Source organism: Pipistrellus kuhlii, unplaced genomic scaffold, assembly GCF_014108245.1.
Source record: "Pipistrellus kuhlii isolate mPipKuh1 unplaced genomic scaffold, mPipKuh1.p scaffold_m20_p_3, whole genome shotgun sequence".
Taxonomy (NCBI): domain Eukaryota; kingdom Metazoa; phylum Chordata; class Mammalia; order Chiroptera; family Vespertilionidae; genus Pipistrellus; species Pipistrellus kuhlii.
In genome coordinates, this window is record NW_023425529.1 from 162,250,970 (window position 1) to 162,272,824 (window position 21,855).

General features: G+C 48.3%; 1 protein-coding gene across 1 annotated transcript in view; it reads right to left on the bottom strand.

Moving 5' to 3' along the window:
• GAS6 (growth arrest specific 6) overlaps nucleotides 1–21,855 on the bottom strand; it is a 44,694-nt gene that overhangs the window by 17,915 nt on the left and 4,924 nt on the right. The window contains exons 3-4 of the mRNA XM_036456301.2: nucleotides 12,540–12,564; nucleotides 10,941–11,003 (exon numbers count right to left, since the gene is read on the bottom strand). Coding sequence (XP_036312194.1) covers nucleotides 10,941–11,003; nucleotides 12,540–12,564 — 88 coding nt within the window. The remainder of the gene's footprint in view (nucleotides 1–10,940; nucleotides 11,004–12,539; nucleotides 12,565–21,855) is intronic.

Consider the following 21,855-nt stretch of genomic DNA (forward strand, 5'->3'; position numbering starts at 1 on the left):
CAGAGTCCTGGGGGAAGCTACGCTTGCACCCAGAGCTCCAAAATCCTCCCACGAGGCTCCTGGCCACACCAGAGTACTTCCGTCCCTTTTTCTGCCGTCGGCACTCACTCAGGACACCCTGGAGAGGCCGAACTCCACTGGCCTGAGGATGGCTCATGCCTACGGACAACACGATGGCTGGGACACTTCTGGAGGTGGAGGAACCCCGAGCTGGCCAGGCGCAGCTGGTGGAGGCACACAGCAGGTCCTGGGAGCAGCAGGCCCTGCATCCACCGCTGCTCACCTGCTGAGATTTCCCAGAGACTCTGATTGAGTGAGTGCAGGTGTGTCCTGACTCAGCCCACCATGGGCTGTGTCCACTCCGGCCTCCGACAGCATGTCCCATCCAGCTCAGCCAGAAAGTGCCATGATATTGTCTGTTCCTGAAAAGCCCTTTCTCTCCCCTCATTTAAAGCTGCTTTCGCCTTTGCTCCTTCCAGAATCTATGATCTACAGACATTAAACATCTCCTGTGGACTCTCTGCTGTTTTCCGATCTCTCACTCCTCCAGTTCTTATCCAGGCCCTGAACAGCACGAGGTTCCTGGCTGAAGCCCAAGCTGAAGGCGGAGACTATTCCATTCAGTCAGACGTCTCCTTCAGGCAAGTACCCGGACTGCCCTCCGGAAACTCGTCAGTGCCCCTGGTGAGTGGATTGTAGCTGCACTGACAACTGATAGCAAAATAGGCTTCTCGGTTTTGTTTTTAGTTAAGGGCAGCTAGGTACTAGAGACTGCAGCCCTAGAGACTGCGGTCATCCAGGCCAATTGCCTGTCACAACCCCCAGGCCCAGGCAGGTGGCACACCAGGCAGCAGCAGGGCAGGTGCCACCAGGGGCGTGCCACCCAGGCACAGCTCAGACAAGCTACGCTGACATCCTCTCTGACACTCAGCACCCACTGTCCTTCACACCATGTCACTTGTGTTGTTTCCAAGGGCCACATACCCATCGACAGCATGTGAGTCAGATAATATCACCTTTTATTTTACAAAGTGAATAGCCCGGCTTAGGTAATGTGGCAGGTGGACAGAGGATTATCTGACTCCCAGGGACCTATGATTCAGTGGTCCTTCAGCTTTTCCTCTCTGTCCCCACCCCATCCAGATCTGCAGACACCTCTCATCCCACTGCCTGGCCCCTGGAACAGGCCCAAATTTTGTTCTTAAAATGACTGATGTTTCCAGCCTGCCTCCAAATTTGGGGCCAGCGTTTCCACCGCAGGGCTTGCTCTTGTCACCACAATGAGTCCTGGTAGACCTGCTCCCCTGCCACCAGCACAGGAAGGCAGTGGTCTCTGCGTTCCTCGCAGGACCCGGCCTGGGCCCCTGTTGCTGGGCTTTATGTTCTCGGCTGCCCACACGGTCTGTGCACCCCGATCCTCGGGGAATCTGCATAATCTTGTCTAAAACCTGGAACCCCAGTCTCTCATCATGTTTTTCTTGTGACCTTCCCATGGCATACCTCAAAGTGGGCTTGTTTTGCATGGTCACGACCAACAAACAACACTCGCGAGTGGAGACCCATCATGTCTCCCAGTATTTGAGAGGCACCACACAGTTGTTTTTGGCAGGGAGCTGTAAACCCCTTCTACGGATAAGCAAGTAGGAACAGGGTCCAGCGATCACAAGAATTTGGTCATGGAATAGTGGGTCTCCCATAGCTGCCTTGGATCCACTGAGGTTAGCCCTGAGGTCCCACATGCTGCATGGATGCCTTGCAGTGCTGCTGTACTTGCTGTAAAGAGGGTTATACTCTGGGGGTGGAAGGGGCAGGGCTGTGAGGTCAAGTCCAGCCCCAGAACTAGAGAGATGAAGGGACAGATCAGCTTTCCTGACTTTGTCCTGACAGGAAGGGGCTCTGATGGCAGAAGGGTCAGAGAGAGTGGAGGTAGGCGACATATACTGTCTTGGCCAACACCTGAGTGAGCCCAGGAAGAGCAGCTGGTTCACCTGATGCCTCCCACAACTCGATCCAAGGCCCAGACGGGCCCCCATAGGAGAAAAGGGTCCAGGAGGTGGTGTGGGTCTCCACTTGACATATTGGTTAAAGATTTAAAGTTATTTCAGAATACACACATGTACCTTTGACATGAAGGGCTGGTTAACTTTGTCTAGAATTTGCCTAGAATGCCTAACCTCTCCTTAACAAAAACTTCACAGTCCCCCGGGCTGAGAGGCCAATAATAACTTCTATTGGGGCGGGGTTTTCTAGGAGATTCCTACACAACACCCATCCCAAAAGAAAATCCCTAAGAGCCCTTTGCTGCCAAGATATGTCCCTTCATCTCTCTAGTCCTGGGGTTAGACTTGACCTCACCCTCCCCATCCTTTCTGCCCCCAGAATATAACTCTTGTTACAGTAAGTGCAGTGGCATAGAAAGGCATGGGCTGACCCCGGGTGGGTTTGAGGCAGCTGTGGGTGACCACTACTCCATGACTAAATTCCTCTGATCGCTGGACCAAGTTTCTACTTGCTTACTGGTAGAAGGCATTATGGCTCCCTGCCCCCGCCAAAAAAATGTGCAGTGAAGGAAGGAAATAATAACAATCACAGCAAAAATAAAATCTAGCAAAAACAATACAAAAGATCAATAAAACCAAATACTGTTTCTTTGAAACGATAAACAACATTGACAAACCTTTAACCAGACCCAGCAAGAAAAGAGAACCCAAATAAAATAAAATCAGAAATGAAAGAGGAGAAGTAACAACTGACACCAAAGAAATATAAAGGGTTGCAAGAAAATATTACGAACAACTATGTGCCAATAAATTAGACAATCTGGAAGAAATTAATAAATTCCTAGAAATATCCAATCTTCCAAAACCGAATCAGGAAGATTCAGAGAATCTGGATAGATTACAACTAGTGAAACTGAAGCAGTATTTAAAACAAACAAACAAACAAAAAAAAACTCCCCCAAAACAAAAGTCCTGGACCAGGTGGCTTCACAGGTAAATTTTACCAAACATTCAAAGAACTAAAACGTATCCTTCTCAAAGTATTATAAAAAATTAAGAAGGAAGACTCCCAAGCTCATCTTACAAGATTAGAATTATCCTATTTCTAAAACCAAATAAAGATACTACAAGAAAGAAAATTATAGGCCAATCTGATGAACATAGATGTGAAAATCCTCGACAAAATATTTGCAAACCAGATCCAGCAATACCTTAAAAAAGATCCTATACCATGATCAAGTGGGATTTATTCTGGGGATGCAAGGTTGGTACAATATCCGTAAATCAATGAAAGTTATACACCACATAAACAAAAAGAAGGATAAAAAGCACATTATCATGTCAATAGATGCAGACCAAGCATTTGATAAAATCCAGCACCCATTTTTGATAAAATCTCTCAAAAAGTGGGAATGGATGGAACATACTTCAACATAATAAAAGCAATATATGACAAATCCACAGCCAATGTCATAGTCAATGGGCAAAAACTACAAGTGCTTCCCTTAAGATTGGTAACAAGACAGGAATTTCTGCTTTCACCATGCTTATTCAACATTGTAGTAGAAGACCTAACCACAGCAATCAGACAAGGAGGAGGAGAAGGAGGGAGGCATCCAAATTGGAAAGGAAGAAGTAAAGCTGTCATTTTTGAAGATGACATGATATGGTATATAGAGAACCCTAAAGATTCCATCAAAAAACAATTAGAACTGATAAACGAATTCAGTAAAGTAGTAGGATACAAAATAAATTACCAAAAATTAGTTGCATGTTTATACACCAATAATGAACTATCAGAAAAGGAAACTAAGAAAACAATCCCATTCACAATTGTTTCAAAACAGACAAAATACCTAGGAATATATTTAAGGATGTAAAAGACCTGTACTCAGAAAATTATAAGATACTAAAGAAAGAAAGTTAAGAGGATATAAGTGGAAGTATATACCATGTTCATGGATAGGAAGAATTAACATAATTAAAATGTCCATATAACCCAAACCAATCTATAAATTCAACACAATTCCTATCAAGATATTAATGGTATATTTCACAGATCTAGAACAAATATTCCAAAAATTTATATGGAATCACAAAAGACCCAGAATAGCTACAGCAATCGTGAGAAAGAAGAACAAAGTTGGAGGAATCACAATACTTGATATTAAACTATATTACATGGACAGAGAAATCAAAACAGCATGGCACTGACATAAAACAGACATATAGATAAATGGAACAGAAATAAACCTATGCCTTTATAGTCAATTAATATTTAACAAAGGAAGCTAGAACATGTAATGGGATAAGGATAGTCTATTCAATAAATGATGTTGGAAAAATTAAACAGATATGTAAAAATGAAAAAATAAAAAAACTAGATCACCTTCTTAACCATGTCCAAGAATAAACTCAAAATGGATTAAAGATGTAAATGTCAGAATCAAAACTATAGACATCAAAGAAGAAAACACAGGCAGTAAAATTTCAAGCATTTCTCATAGCTATATATTGATATTTTTTCTGATATATCACTTCAGGCAAGGAAAATAAATAAAAAAATAAATAAATAAATAAATGGGACTACATCAAACTAAAGTTTTTGCACAGCAAAGGAAAACATCAACAAAATGAAAAGACAACCCACTGAATGGGAGAACATATTTGCCAATGATAAATCTGGTATGGGGTTAATACCCCAAATTTATAAGAATATAAAGAACTTATAAAACTCAACACCAAACAAACAAACAAACAAAAACAAAACAAAACAAAAAATACCCACAATCCAATTAAAGAAAGAAAAAAAAAGAAAGAAAAAAGAAATGGGCAAAGAACCTGAATACACACTTCTCCAAAGAGGACATACAGAAGGCCAGTAGATGTATAAAAAGATGCTCAACATCACTAATCATCAGAGAAATGCAAATACCTGTCTGAATAGCTATCATCAATAAATCAGCAAACAGCAAGTGTTGGAGAGGATGTGGAGAAAAGAAAACCCTCACGCACTGTTGGTGGGAATGAAGATTAGTGCAGCCACTATGAAAAGCAGTATGGAGTTCCCTCAAAAAAATTAAAAATGGAACTGCCTTATGACCCAGTGATTCCACTTCTGGGAATATATCTGAAGAAACCTGAAACACTAATTAAAAAAATATATATACACTCCTATGTTCATTGCAGTGTTATCTATATTAGCCAAGATCTGAAAGCAGCACAAATGCCCATCAGAAGGTAAGTGAATACTACTCAGCTGTAAAAAAGGAAACTTTATGTTTTGTGACTGCATGGAGGGACCTGGAGAGTATTATGCTAAGTGAAATAAGCCAGTCAGAGAAAGACAAGTACGTATGAGTTCACTTACTCGTAGAATAAAATTAATTAACAAAGTAAACCAGATTCATAGGTAGAGAGAACAGACTGATAGCTATCAGAAGGGAGGAGCTAGGGGAGCTGGGTGAAAAAGGTGAAGGGGTTAAGCAAAAGAAACAACTCATAGACAGAGACAACAGTATGGTGATAAATAGAGGAAAAGGGGGTGAAAGAAGGTAGAAGAATGTATAGGGGGATTAATAGTGATGAAAGGAGACTTGACTTGGGGTGGTGAACACACCATACAATATACAGATGATGTATTATTGAATTATACACCTGAAACCTATAACTTTATTAACCAACTAGAGGCTCGATGCATGAAATCCATGCAGTTGGAGGGGTTGGGTCCTTCAGCCCAGATTGTGAGAGGGCACAGGCCAGGCCGAGGGACCCCACTGGTGCATGATTGGGGCAAGGGAGGGATGTGGGAGGTTGGCCAGCCGGGGCGGGACCACTGAAGAGTTCCAGGGCATGTCTGGCACTTTTTACTCAGTCCCGATTGGCCAGACACCAGCAGCAAACTAACCTACCAGTTGGCGCATCTGCCCCCTAGTGGTCTGTGCACGTAATAGCGAGCGGTTGAGAGGCCTAGCATATCATTAGCATATTATGCTTTGACTGGTTGAATGACTGACTGGACAACCAAACACTTAGCACATTAGGCTTTTATTATATAGGAAGGATGTCACCTCAATAAATTCAATAAAAAAAGAAGAAGAAGAAGAAAAAGCAAAGTTTATCCCCAAGACAAAAGGAAGAAGGAATGAGCATCTGAGAGCCTGACACTCAGCAGGTGCCCAGCAAACCTCTTTGGAATTGAGACAAACCTTTGTAGGCCCAAATACATCCACTTAGGTCCCCATCCTTGACACCCCCTCCTTCGCGCCCCCCACCCCCACCCCCCAGCAAGCCTGCAGAGGGTTTCTGAGTTGACAGGTGATCTGTGCCCTGACATCAAGCCTCTGAATGGAAGGAGCCGTTTAGGAGATAATGGGCTTATCTTGGCCTTGAGACGGCTGTGTTGAAGGAGAAGGAGGAAAGGACTCCTTTGTTGTTAAGGTTGGAATGTGAAACATCTGCTGACATCCAACCCACCGCTTTCTCAGGTGCTTTTTACTCCCCCCAAATTGGAAGGTAATGACAAGTTATAACCCGGACAGCATGCTTCCATGGGGAGGCCCACTGTTCTGACCAAAGAGAAAGGGCAAAGGGTTCCTCCCTCATGAGGAGAATCAGGCCTGGATCTCCTCCAGCCTGACCTGGGCAAAGCAGGGAAACCCAGGCCTCAGAAAACGACCACAGGCCCTCCTGCCGGAGGCACACCAGCATGCTGAGGGAATCTGTGAGCAGGGAAGGTGGAACTGTCCATGGGAAAGTCTGTCCCAGGCCTGGGGCTTGTCTGGGATAAACACTTTGAGGTCATTTGTTTTAATTTTAACAATACTTGATAATCAGAGCACTCAGCCATAAACTGCTCATCATCACCAGATCAGACTATTTTTAGGAAGGAACAGATGAAAAGGATCTATAATAATAAAAACATAATATGCTAATTAGACCAGATGTCCTTCCAGACAACCTTCCTGATGAAGCCAGGGTGCCAGAGGGAAGCCGGTGCTGGCAGCCGGGGGAAGGAAGGCCTACACTTGCACAAATTTCATGCATCAGGCCTGTAGTACTGTTATAATAACCTGGTTATTATTTAACAAGAAAGGAGTAAAGGGAAGGCTAGATAATGTAGGCATGCCATTCATTCAGTTTTGCCGGGAAGCTGTAGTTAACATTCTCCAAGTCTGTTCCCTGTAGATCGTTGGGTGGACTAGACAATAGATGCATGCCCAGTAAGGTCTAGGTGACGTGGGAAGGTGCTTACCTGTCAGTCACACCTGGGAATGTATCAGTGATCAGAATTGGCATGATGTATTCTATAATACATGATCTGTTTATTGTATGTATGTTCATCACTGCAAGGGTTCAAAATCTGAGAAACTTAACTCCAGAGCAAAGAAAGTTCCCTCTCTCGCTCTCTTAGGACTCCTGTTTCAGGGGGCATGCTCCCCCACATCACCAGATTTTTTTGTCGCTTACAACCACGGAGGACCCACACAATGGTTTATAGATGGCAATTAGCCTGATGCTACGTCGGACTCTGCTCCACCCTGGAACGGAAACTCTGGACACTGGCTTTGCTTTTGGCTCGGCTCGAGTCCCAGCTATAACTTTTCCAGGACTGGATTAAGGGACTTGACACTTTGCAAACTGAGGATGTAACTCTACACAAATAAAAACCACTCCTTCTCCCCTGCAAGTCTTAGAAAATTCATTTTTTTCAATATATCCAAGAACCCCATTCCCACTAGTGATGGAGAAATTCTACCCATTCAATCCTCTGGCAATAAAAACAATGCAAAGTGCCTGAAGTGACCCCATGGGCACTCATGCCTAAAAGGCACATCTTTGGGGCCCACAGACAGGGTGTGCGTATTTCCCTGAATGACACCCCAACTCCCTGCAGTCTTTACAGTATCCCCCTGCAAGGACAGCCTGTGCATTTGTGCAGGGCCTCAGGCTTCAGAGACTCTTGTCATGCCCAGGAGCCACCTGAGAAGCCCAGGGCCCTGGTCCAGTGCCTGAGGAAGAAAGGGAGGTGAGAGGCTTGCTTAGGGTCAGTTGGGTCCTGGGCTGGCTAGAGAGACCAGGCATGGAGGCAGCTTACTAAGCTGCTAGGAACTGCATTTAAAACATCTGGCATAAGAAGCAGCTGCACGAGATCTCCCTTCTAAACATTACTTCAGGAAACAGCTCTGAGATTCTCCCTCCTTCCTCATTTCCCAGACTGCCTGCCACCCAGGAGGAGAGAAAGTCTCAATCCCATTAAGAGTTCACCTTTGTTGTTCAAACAATTTAAGTCACTTTAATGTCATGAAATCTCTCACAATAAGAACAGTGTGGCCCAGGATTGTGGTGGCCCTTCTCTGAGCAAAACCCCAGGGATTTTACAAAAATGGTGTTGGGACAAGGGGCTGCTATTTGGGAAAATATGAACACACCCAGATCCCTCCCTCCTTAGGAGAAATTCCAGTTAAACATAAAACATTAGATAACTTTGGTTATAAACTAAAAAAAAAAAAAAGGGCAATTTAAAACTCAGGAACTAAAACAACCTAATGAATTTTAGTACATTATTATAAAATAAGAAACTGATTTAACAAATGGACAGAAAAGTGCTAACTACCAGTAAAAACAAAACTCCAAAATTGCAGGAAGCTAATTCCTGCATGTCAGCAGAGCTGAATTATCTGGAACTGGCTGAGACCATTTCCCCAATCCTGAAAAGGATCCATAAAATGATTGCTTGCTGCCAGATAGCCGAGGGCATCTTAATCTACATGTTAGTGCCTCCTACTGGACAAACACCTGAACAGCCATAGGCAATTCTTTCAAACCTAACAATGGATTCTGTATACTAAACCTTGCCTTTGATGTATATCTACTTTGCTTGGGGACAATTTGTGTTAATAAAAAGCAAGGGGTCCTGAGACAAGGCAGAACTTAGTTCCTTTAGCTAAGTCTTCTCTGCTCCCCATAATGCCTTCCAAAATTATGTTCGCCTCTCGACTCCTATTTAATTTACACACAGCACTTCTCCAGATTCCTGAGCCCTTCTAGATGCTGGATTAAGACCACCAGTATTACAAAATGACACAAAGCTGACCTCCTCCCACATCTGCGTCAGGCCCCAATGGGGTCATGGTTGACCCCGGGGAAGCTGATGTCATGGTTTAACCTTGAGGGGAGGGGCTTGCTACAGGTCTCCCTCCATGCATGGCCATTGTTTTGGCTCCTCTGAGTTAACAGGTGCCTCTGCCCCGGCACTACTCTCCTTTCCAGATTAAATCAATCATTTCCTCTGTTCATCTGGGCTGGGGCTGGGGTCTGTGATGGGAGCAAGTCAGGTGAAGCATGGAGCCGGCCTGTGGATAGGAGGGTAACTGGATACCACAGCCCTCCCACCCCCTGAGCCCCTGCCAGGCAGATCCTATGAGCAGCTCTGGGTCGGGCCAGTCTTCTAGGCTAGGGGTGTCGAACTCAATCAGAGAAGGGGCCAAAATCTAAACTCCAGCCTAAATAGCGGGCCGAATGGTTTACTGAACAGTCATAAACTGTCATTGTGATGGAAACGCAGCGGAGTGCAGTGATGACAGTGCGGTGCGGGCCACATTGCAAGGCCTGGCGGGACAGATTTGGCCCGCGGACCTTGTGTTTGACACATGTGTTCTAGGCTATCCCTGCAATGGCAGGCCTGACACCAAGTACAGGAAGAGTCCTGCTACGTTCTGACTGGCTGTGCCCTTGGAAGCCCAGTTTTCCTCACCTGTAGAACAGGTGCAGAAACATTCCAACACCGTGGGCTGTACTTTGAAACACTCAGATCAAGGAAGGCCCTGAGCTCGGCTCAGCGGAGGTGGTTACACAGTTCTATGAGTGGGTTAAAATTCATGCGAGAGTAGCATTTTTACCATATGATAAGTTAAACTAAAACAATAAAAAGAAGCATTGTGACTCGAGTAAAAAAGACTTGCTACCTTAGGTACAAATGGCAAATTTGCAAAAATCTAATCAAGAGCTCCTGTAAACTGAGAAAAATAGGTCAAGAATGTGAACAAATTGTTCACAGAAGAAAGACAAGGTCCTAAAAGACACGAAGGTTGCTTCACCCATTAGTAAGGAAAACGGAAGCGGAAATGACTGAATAAAGTAAAATATAAAACAAAACGTAATTTTTCACCACTTATCAATATATTGGAAAAGATAAAAGAAAAGTTTTGAAAAAATACATTAGATTGTTGAAAACATGGGGGATGGTCACTCCTGCTCACCCCTCTGCTGAGGGGGTGATTAAGGTCAGACCTTCGTCAAGAGGAAAAATAAGCATAGGTTTGATTCTGCAATTCCATTCCTGGGAAGTTATTCTGCAGATATACTTAGATGTGTGAGAGGTGATAAAGGTACAAGGATGGCATTCTGGTTTAGTTTATAACAACAACAACAAAAAAAAACTACCTGGAAATAGCTTAAAAGTCCACCAATACACTTGGTTAAATTGTGCCCCTCACCCACGGCCAATGCTGTCATTGGGCAGCTCTGTATGTACTGATATAAGAGGTCTCCACAGTATCTGGTGGCAAAAGTGGGGTCAGATCATTTGTAGGGGGACCCACCCGGGGCACTGCTCATAATATGTGTTCTTAGAGCTGGTACCGTGGTGTCCTCTGGGAAAGAGAACTGACAGGTCCACTGGGAGGCAGGGCCAGGGATATGCTTTCTCTTCACACCCCCGGGAAAGGTGGACAATTTATACCCTGTGTGCTTCTTGCTGATTCAAAACCAAAACGTACCTGCTTGAACAAGACAGTTTATTGAAAAGGGAGACCTCAGGCAGGCGTGACAGCCCCTTCAGATCATGGAAACATTCAAGACCCCCCGAAAACCACCACAAAGCTTAAAGTTACCCAAACTCACAGGGCTCTGAGGAAGACAGGAAGGAGGCGGACTTACTTTGAACGCACTGAACAAAGTTTGGGTTTTTTGTGTACGGAGATCCATGTTTAGTAATGCAGTCTGCAAGAGAGAAACGGGGGGCGTGTCATTCTTCAGTCAGGAGGTGAAACAGGCTTTAGAGACAGTTGCTACAGCCTCCCGGGACCCCTGGGAAAGCAGACTGTGCACGCTGACCGGAGTGCGACAGTCCGCCAGCAATCACGCAGTTCAGCTTTTGTTAATACACTGGAACGGAATAGTTCAGCACTGACCCGGGGAAGTGCCCCCAGCGAGTGGCAGACTGTGCACCCAGAGTGTGGCCACGTGCACCGTCCGCAGCTTCTCCGGTGGGTTCCCTCTGTCCGTGCACAGAAGAATCACTGAGAACATTCAGTACGTTTTCTGACCGTGGTCAGAGAGCTAAACTTCCATTTCAAATGGACCCCCCATTTGGAAACACTGCCCTTATTGTGAAAGTCAAGCTGTCTGAGGTGCTGGACGCAGACACTGGCTGTTCCGCACGGGCAAGGGGATGGGGACGGGAGGCTTGGCCTCTCAAGCACATGCATCCTGGGATGACAGGAAGCTTGAAGTGGTGCAGAACGGGTGTTGAACCGATTCATCTGGTCCTTCCCCAGGTCCCCGCTACTTCTCCTTGCCTTAGGGTACACTGGCACGGCAACAGATGGTCCCTAAAGGGTGGGCTCATGGGATAACGGGTCATCCTTGGCCTCAGGAAACAAACCTCACATACCCAGGAGCGAGGTCAGCAGAGCACCCAAAAGCGGGCAGGTTTCTGGGCTTTTCAGGGCCGGTCACTGGTCCAATTGGCCTGTTGCCAGATACTGACCCAGAGGAGGTACCGCTGAGAGAATGGAAGGCCAGCGGAACATTTGCCCATGTGGACTTTACAAAATTAATGAGGAAGACCCAGAATACATTTCTCTCATTGTAAGTGATATGCGTCCCAAACTATCTTAAAACGGTATTAAAGGAGAATTCTCAGGGGCCTTTCAGGCTGTTGGGGAGGTCAATGTCATCGCCCTGATAGGACTCAGTTGTTGTTTGCCCTTTACTCTCACTCTCCCCCCAGCGTCCAGCAGAGCCACCCTCACACAATGACATCACTGCTCGGTGGCCAAGAATGTTTGCTTGTGCGTTCGTTTTATTCAAATGAAATAAAAATGTTCTTTAATGTTCTCAGTTTTAATGATCAGCATCACAAATATCAATACATACAGCCCACGTGAATAAAAAACTCTTTGGCATCCTCAGTTATGTCAGAAATACAGAGTCCTGAGATCAAAAAGTCTGAGAATTGCTGAATCAGTCATATTCCCAAATAATAAGCTAAGCCTGGACTCAGAGCAGAAAAGAGGTTTGCAGATAATGGCATTGGATTGAGGTGACGTGAACACGGATCCTCATGGTACAAAAGACACAAGTGTTTTGACCCACGTGCTCTGGATAGTTTCAAACTCTCCGTATAATTAAGCAACCTTCCCTCCAGGAATCACTTGGTCAGTGATGTTCTGACCCATTGTTTCTCTGACATGTAACGAATATCCCCCAACTATGCCTTCATGACGACTAAAGGAAGCAGCGATTTAAACTTACCTAAGTATCTGGGATAAAAGTATTCCTGCGGGAAAAAGAAAAAGGGCAACAGTTTACTGGCACAATCTGAGGCTTCCTACACCGCACCGTCCCCAGCTGGTTCACCGAACCTCACCTGTCTCCCCCAGTGGATAGAAACAGACTCTCGGGGAGCAGGTGTTTGAGGACAGCGGAGAATTTCTCCACAGATGACTCAGGGACAGGACCAGCAGAGTGAGAACCACCCAGAAAGCCACTTCCTGCCTGGAAGACGGAGGCACGAGGGAAGTGAGAGGGGACAGCCCAGGCGGCTTCTGCAGAACCGTGACTGTGGTTAGACTTTCTGTAACCAGCAACAGCAAACTTAGAAGGCGTCACTCGAAGTGTCTCAGAGGATGAGAAATAACGCAAGTCACGGCCAGGTCTTAGGCAGGCCCTTATGGACGTAGGGGTCCTCACGGAAATGTGGAGACCGTGTGGGACTATCCACACATGGGCACTGATGTGCACATACTGTGTTTGTAAACCAAAGTGGTGCTGAGTGAGTTATGGAGGGTATAAGCGAGGAGTCTCTTGTCCATCAACGCAAGCTAAGGCTTCTGCACCACACAGGGGACAGCCATATATGAGAGCCACCTGCCCTCCCTCGGCGAGCAGCAGAGACTTGCTGGGAAGCCCTTCAGGCTGTGGCTGATTAAAAGTAGCCCCATCATGTCCACTCTGATCTCCCCCTTTGGGCCAGTCCTGGGGCAGTTTGGCCCTAATTCCTCCCCCCCCCCCCCTTAATGGAATCACGTGGCTGACTAAGCAACACCAGCCACTAGATGTTGGGTGTCAACTGCATGCTGATCACATCCCACATTTTTACATTATTTTGTTTGATTCTCACAACCACGTCCAAGGAAGGTCTTTTGTATTAACCATTATCACAGATGAGGAAACAGGCTTGATGGGGGCGGTGGCGTGTGACTGAGGCCATGAAGCTACAAAGGGCTCCCGATGGCACACTGCGTCCCGAAAGAGCGTGGACGGGAGCTGGTGCATGGCATTTGATAGGCAGAGGTGCCCCCAGGGCCACCCACACAGGGTGTGGCGCTGCTCTTCCACATATTTGCCAGCTGCATACCCTGGTCCTGGCGCAGCCTCATCTGTCACCTTCACTCGGATGCGTGGCCAGAGCTCCCGCCTCGCTGATTGTGAAAGAGGCGGGCTGGGCAGTGCCACGTGAGGGTAATGAGAGTTCTTAAACTGGGTGGCGCTGGGGACACTTTGCTAAGATGCACTCAGATGAGATTTCAGAAAGCCATGTTCTAGTAAAGATGTGACTTTAAAAAAACAAAACTCTTAAACCCGTTAAAGGAGAATAGAGCAAGTTTGCTATTTCAGCTTGCGTGACGGTCGCAAAGATGAGGTTCAGTGCAGATGTGACAGAGGCCAGGTTTGGAGGTCAGAGCTACGGGGTCAGGGGGGATTGCCCCTCTTTGCCAGCATGGAGAGGGCCCTGGCATGCCTGCTTTCACTTCCTTCTCTTGCTTTGGGTCAGGGATTGGCCAACTTCCGAAAAGAGGCCGGGCTAGGTACGCGCTGGTGAAACCTCTTGGACCAGAGGGTGGAGGAGGCCGTGATGTCTTTCTGGGTTTGGAGGGAGAGCAAAGGCCGCAGAGCTTTGTCACAAACGGAGAGGTGTTGGTTCCGAAAGAAAAGACTGAGAATGAACGCAACAAGTGTGCACTCCGGTTTAGGAAACCGATCATTAGGTTAAGAAAAAACTGAAAACAATGAAAAACTCTGAGTAAAGGAACCTAATTATACATAAACATGTACACAATCACAACTTCCCAGCAAGGTGTATCATATTGTTCAAAATAGCGCTTAGTTTATAGTTATGCGTAGTATGGTTTAATAACGAGTTCTACTGTTGTGAAAACAACAACACATCATTCATAGAAAAACCGCGCTCATTTCTCCTTACTGAACCACACCTAAGGGGAATGTGGTTACTGAAACCACAGGGTCATAAAACCTGGTGACAATTTATCCTAATTTGTGCGTTAGATTTATTTGGGGTGGGAGAGGGCTATAAACCATGTGCTAATTTGCCTGGTAATCTAGGAGAGGGTTAACCCTGAATAAAAGCAAAGCTAGCACAAACACACATAAAAAGTGAATAAAAGGCACCAAACACAGAATGTAGAGCCGGCCCCACCTGCATCACAAGTTGGTCGGGGTGTAAACCCTGGCCTAAGGCCCAGGAGCTGCGTTGGCTCAGTGAGCAGCCTGCCATGGGGATCCACCGGGCAGAGGCACAGCCCATGGGGATCCACCGGGCAGAGGCTCAGCCCATGGAGATCCACCGGGCAGAGGCACAGCCCATGGGGATCCACCGGGCAGAGGCACAGCCCATGGGGATCCACCGGGCAGAGGCACAGCCCATGGGGATCCACCGGGCAGAGGCTCAGCCCATGGGGATCCACCGGGCCGAGGCACAGCCCATGGGGATCCACCGGGCCGAGGCACAGCCCATGGGGATCCACCGGGCAGAGGCTCAGCCTGTCCTTGACTGCAGGGTCGGCTGCAGTTCTGCAGGGCCTGTGTGGCATGCAGTCCCCAGCTCCAGGCACCCCTCCTCCTTCTCCTCCACAGCCATCCCCTTGTGCCTGACGCACACGGTGGGGCACACGGTGGGGCAGGGAGAGGGGCCTACACCAGCAGGAAGCTCGGGAGTGGCTGTAGCCCACAGGAAAGCCAAGTTCTCCAGGCTCTTTTTCATAGCCAGTGATGGGACAAAACTGGAACAGGAGTAACCAATGGGAGATGATACATGCTCTTCCGGATGCTCAGGGCTCTGGTATGAACAGCAGAGGCGCTTGGGTGTGTGAAAACTCTGGTCCCCTCACTAATCCCCAGTGACCACGTTTGCTGCAATCCGTACCTGCCCACAGCCTGTCCCTCTGGACAGTGCACATGTGCCTCTCATGTGCTATGGGCACCCAGCACCTGCAAGGAGGCCTGAGTGGAGTCCCTGGGCTCCTCTCTGGCCACGCTTGGGCCTCCAAGGATGAGGGCTGCAGCCCTCCCCTCATTGGCAGCTGCAGGTTGGGAGGTGACTGCACAGGCCCAGCGTGGGACACAAAGGGAAGTAGAGGGGAGGGCTGGTCCCTCCACCAAGTATTGCATTTAAAGGTACAGCACAGATTGTGTGAGTGTAGCTGGCAAGACCTGTGTAAGAGGTTGGCTGTGCAAAAACTCTCAGACACAGCTAATTACAGTGTCTATCACCAGGCATGGAACTATTCACAGGAATGAACCACATAAAAGAGGTTTGTCCCCAAATACCTCTTCCCTGTAGCAGATACCCAGAGATACTCCTTCCATCCTTAGTAACAGAACGTTGGGCTTATTTTAGAGCTGCATTGTACACTACTTTCCCAGCTTCCCTTGCAACAAGGGGTGGCCATGTGACTACATTCTAGCCAATAAGATCTGAGCACAATGTGAAACTGAGCGAAGAGGGTTGGGGGAGGGGAGCTGTGCTTCTCCACCCTCCTTGCTAAAGTGCAGATGGGATGTCTGGTGCTCCAGCATCTTGGCAGGCGTGTGAGGAGCTTCTGAAGACAAAAGCCATGCACCAGGACAGCAGAGCAGGAACAGGTCATGTGTGCCTGTGGGCACTGCTGAGCGGCACTCCTCAGCCTTCCTCCGGCCTTTCACATGAGAAATACACTTCTATCTCCTTGTTTACATTTTTTAAATGGGTGCAGCAGAAAATGCCAGGCTAGCTGAATTTGACAAATGAGTGCCAGCGGAACTATAATCACCACAAAGTGAAATTAATCATAAATCTACTCAGGGTCAAGATCTCATGAGTTCATGAGAACGTCTGGGAGCCACCCAGTGCAGAGGCATTGACACATCAGGGTTTAGGCCAAGTAACAATACGAGAAGAAGTCTGCGAGTGTCATAGGATGGCTGCTTCCAAGAGAAAAACCTGATGATTAAGAATGTGGACAGCCCTAACCGGTTTGGTTCAGTGGATAGAGCATCGGCCTACGGACTGAAAGATTCCAGGTTCAATTCCAGTCAAGGGCACGTACCTTGGTTGTGGGCACATCTCCAGTAGGGAGTGTGCAGGAGGCAGCTGATTTATGTTTCTCTCTCATCAATGTTTCTAACTCTCTATCCTTCTCCCTTCCTCTCTGTAAAAATCAATAAAATGTATTTTTTTAAAAAGAGAATGTGGACAAAGTCATCACACTTTTTTTTTGTTTGTTTGTTTGCAAAGATATCTCCATTTATGGTCAGAACATTCTAAAAATCACTGTTTTCAGAAAAATTGTGCCTGGCTCCCTCCCCAAATTCTTGCTTCCATCTCCCTTTGTTCTAAATATTTAGTGCCTAATTGCATTTATACTCTGACTTTTATGAAGTAGGAGACGGACCAAATTTGTTGCTACAAATGTTACGGTTTCATTCCCCAAGATTAATTTTTATACTCACTGTGTAAGATGATGTGTTTTAACTGGAGTCCCTTTCAAAGACCTCTCTCCCTGCACTCGTGTGCTCTCCTGGCAAAGCCTCTCTCGCTTTGCACAGCGCTGGCTGCTCCTCAACAGCTTTGCTCAGCAAACTCCTTGGTTCGCAAGGCCAAAAGCAGCAATGTCATTCACTGGGCGAGGAAGACATGCTGACAGGAAGGAGCAGGAAGCAGTGCACCCTCACGGGACTCGGGCGTGGTGGTGGGTCCTGCCTGCTGGCCAGCCACCTTCTTGTTGGGGAAATGAGATTTACAGGGGCGAACCAACAGAACCTTATTCAAAGTATGCCTATACTATCCTCACATGTGGCAGAAGGAAGGCAGAGAGAGGACCAGAAATGGCAGCTGTGGAGGTGGAGGAGGGGCTGCCAGCCAGGGACTGTGGCACCTCTAGACGCTGAAAAGTGAGTGAGGATGGATTCTCCCCGGGAATTTCTAGAAGGAAGCAGCAGTGGGACACCTTGGTTTTAGCTGCAGAGACCCATTCCGAGGTCAGACCCCAGAGCTGTGAGTTTATGCTGATTGGCCACAGCCCCAACGAGGAATCAGCCGTAGTCCCTTTGCTTATGTCATCCTCACCAAGTCACATAAGGCGGCCACTCCTGTCTCCAGCGACATGTGGAACTTGGAGAGCCCCAGCCTTTGCCCTGGCTGCACAGCCCCCGGGCTGAGATTTGAGCGCTGTCCATCTGCTGGAATCCAAGACCACACCCCGAGGGCCCCAAGCAGGGGGCCTGCCGGTAGAATACACACACAGCCAGGAGCGTGGCTGGAGCAAAGAAACAGAGCGGGAAATCCCGTCTGTCCTGGACAGGGGAGAGGCCTGCGTGATCTCGGGCGCTGGAGAGGGCGCGCTGCCTCGACAGGCCCGGTGAGAGCGTTGGGCTTGGTCCCAAAGGTTCAGGGCAGCGGCTGTGCTCCTTGTTGGGGGTTGTGACTGGGCGCAGACAGGCCAGAAGGGGAGCTTTACAGACGAGATGGAATGTCAGCCTGTCCCTGAAGGCCCAGGGCAGCCAGAGAGGCGATACACAGGGGACATGCGGCAGGAGGAGGCCTCAGGACCAGGCCGCTGATGACAGGCAGTGGCGGGAGGGGATGGAGAGCACAGGGGACGTGAGACTTTTACTCAAGGCCCGAGAGGCTGAGCAGCATGGACCAAAATGGGGAAGGAGAAAGAAGCCAGTGTGAGGGAGGAAAAGACAGGAGTGTGGTGGGAAGCGTCGCTGGCACCCACCCACAGCTCACAGGCTTAAAGGTGGCGGGAGGAGAGCCCGTGACCACCTCCCCGCCCCCTTCACCCCTTGGGTGGCACACTTCCCTCTGCTTAAGGGAAACCGGGCAGGTAGCTAGGAAGACACACCCACATCACAAATGCAAAAATCGCACTTCTCCTTTTATGTTTCTTTGGGAAAAACAAAACGATGCATTTTCCCATCACGTACACTAGAATAAAATACCTGCCAGAGTACAGGAGTAACAACTTCGCAGGTAAAACAATCTCGGGGGCAAAGGTATTTTTCTCTAGAAGTCACCATCTAGCCGGTTGTATAGACTATTATACACGCTCATCTTCTGAAGGTCTCCATTCCTTCAGTGTTTGCATGTCAAACTTGGAGTTGGGGGACCTGAGTTTCCATCTGAGTCCTCCCACTCCTGAACTAACGTGGACAAGTCCCTTCATACATTCTTGGGCCTCGGTTTCACGGGAGTGCTTAAAACGAGAGGATGCCCAAGACTCTCATCGGCCACAAACATTCCTGCAGAATTCTTGCTTGTTCCTAGCTTAAGAGGGGGAAATTTACGAGCACTTGGGTGCCTCCCTGGATCCAAGCTAAGCCACAGCGTGCATGCGGTAAGCGCGACGTGGACAAGGATAACAAGGAGAATGCGTCTGGTGATGACGGCCGTAGCAAGCACACAGTGCAGACCCAGGCAACAGATTCGTGCATCATCAACGGTGGATTTAGCCTTTGAAGTTGAGGAGCTTGCTATCCGATGAGGCAGGAGGGAAGCACACACCCACATGCCTCTGTCAGCCCCTGGACAGCTGCCAACAGGACCCTCCTCGGCAGCCTCCCACTCCTGAGGCGTCGTGCTAAAGAAATGTGTGTCCGCAGCACGGGGTTCCAGGCAGGCTGCACCTGCAGCCGCCAGTCACCCAGCCAGCCCAGGCAGAAGGCTCGGCCAGCCCCAGGGAGGCCCAGGGCTGGGCGGCTGAGTGTGAGGCTGAGGCAGTGACCAGGGCACCCCGCCCAGGAGCGGGCGGGGCCCAACCGTGTGATTTCCAACGAGCCCAACATTCCAAGAAGAGAGCTTTGAAAAACTAGATGGCAGGCTTTAGAGACCAAAGTGGGAAAAAATGTATTTTATTATCCTGGGCACTAACACCAGAAAAAAAAAACCACAAATTTCAGCTGCTATTAAAAAAAAAAAAAAAAAAAAAAAAAAAAAAGCCCAAGAAAACAAGCATGGTATTAAAAAGTACGACAGTACTATGTTACTATCTCCCGGGAATATTACACTTTGAATCCCTGCCATCAGTCAAAGCAGACCTGCGCCTCTTTCAGAGGGAGATAAAGCACTGATGACGTCCTTCTGAACTTCTTCCACTTCCAACTCCGCTTTAAAAATTAATCCAGAGCTTTTAATGAACGACCGTGCCAGGGTCAAACGCACAAGGCATGTGCACCAGGTGTGCAATGAAATCACTGGCCGATAATAACCACCGAGGAGGCCCAGAGGATCTCCAACATCAAATACGAGCCCTTAACCCAAACGACGCTGCATTACAGAAACAGCTCCCGGCGGGCGTGACTTAGAGAAGCCAGGGGGAGCGGAGCGTGAAGGAGCTGGGACACCTGCCCGTGGGGCTGGAGCCTGTTCACCTGGGAAGTGTCTGAAATGTCCTGGCCAAGCCCCTTGGAATTTCAAGAAACGGGCCATCGGCATCGGTTTCTTAAAAGGGTGTTTTGTTCCTAAATAACAAAGACAGGCGTTCAGTGTTTTGTGAAATGCCTTTAATTGGTTTTCCGCAGATGTTGAGCCCATTGGCGAGGATGAGGTATAATTTATGGGCCTGGCCTGTTATTACGCTGGCGCTAAGTCCCTGCAGGCTCCTAGGATTAAAACAAACATATAGGTAGGCACAGGGACAGCAGAAGGCGACTGCGGGGAGCCAGGCAGGGTTTGCATCTCGCTCGAGGCCCACCCCCAGCGAGCGGCAGCCTGGGTGCGGGGGACCTGTGGGTGCCGGCTCGGGTCTAACCAGACGTCCTCTGAGCTGTGCAGGAGCCAACGCCAGAGAAAGCACAACCGGTCGAACAACAATTCAGCGGCCCAGCCCCTGTGACGGCTTCCTCAGGCCTCCAGTGGCAAAAGCCCAAGTGGGAGCCGTCCCAGGAGAGGAGGCCTGGGCCCAGAGTGGCCAGTGGGAGCAGAACCACTTGTTCTGCGATCAGGATGCTCTGCAAGCAGCAGAACCCGTAGGAGAGGGGGCAGGGGCCGCACAGGGTGGTGGATCTGGGCTCAGTATCTACAGTTGCAGAGAGAAGAGTGTGTGACTGTGTGTGTCTGTAGATGTGTCTATGTGTCTGTGGGGTTGTACTGTGTGTCAGTATGGGTGTATGTATCTGAGTGCATGCATATATGTGCATGTGTAGGCAACCCAATAAATGCCAATTCTGATGTAGCCTTTCACAACTTTTTCCTACCAACAAGCTGTGTCTGTATGTATCTGTGAGTCTGTGGTGTGTGTGTGTGTGTGAGTGTGTGTGTGAGTGTGTGTGTGTGTTGGGGAGGTAGAGTGGGATGGAGAGGGCAGGTGGGGGGCAGGAAGGCGCAGGTGAACAGCAGCTATCCAGGATGTCACAGCCAAGGTGTCACCACCCAGGCTCAGGGGTCCAGCATTTCAAAGGCAAGTCACTGGGGCTGACAAGATCCCCCTCCAATCTTCCTGCTGGAACCCCACTTCTGCCCCCAAGACATCCCTTAGGCCACCCCAAAATGGGGTAACTTGAGGGAGGGGCTTTCACTTCTGTATGGCGGTGCTCTTCCCCAAGCTGTCCCCAAAGAACCTGGGATCTCAGGAAGACAGGTGTCCCGGGGAGGCAGATGCAGTTCAAGCACACAGCTCTGAAACTGACTGCCCCCCGAAACTCTGCTCGGCAGAGAACCCATCACAACTGTATTTCCCGGCATTCACAAGAGCTGGGGGTGGGGTGAGAGAGATAGGACATGAGTCAGAAAGAGTGAGAAACAGAGTCAGAGAGAGAGAGAGGCAGAGAGGCAGACAGACAGAGAGAGGCCAAGCTAGAGACAAAGAGAGACAGACAGAGACACAGAGAAAAAGAGAGATGCAGCTAGACAGAGACAGAGACAAAGATGGAGAGACAAAGAGACACAAATGCACTCCAGCACAGGCCAGTGGCCAAGCATGCTGTGAATGAAGTCCTCAGGGTGTGCCACTAGCCAGCTGAGAATAGTGTACATATTATTGTTTGTATCTCAAATTAAACCGGGTGGTGGGATAAGAAACTGCAGCCTGGAATTTTTTCCAACAAGCTGATGGGCAGGGGCGGGGGCAGGTGCTGCTAGGTGGTGACGTGTACCCGGACAGCAGGTCGGGCTGGTAAGCCTTTTGTGGAGAATCCTTTCAGAAAGTAGAGGGCAGTTACTGAGATGGTGTCTTTAAGGAACCACCTGCCTTAAGCGATTTACTAGGAAGGTGACCTGCTGGGTTGGCCCGGGTGACCTTTGGGAAGAATTCAGGAGAATCCCTACAGAGACAGCTGGGGGATGGACTGC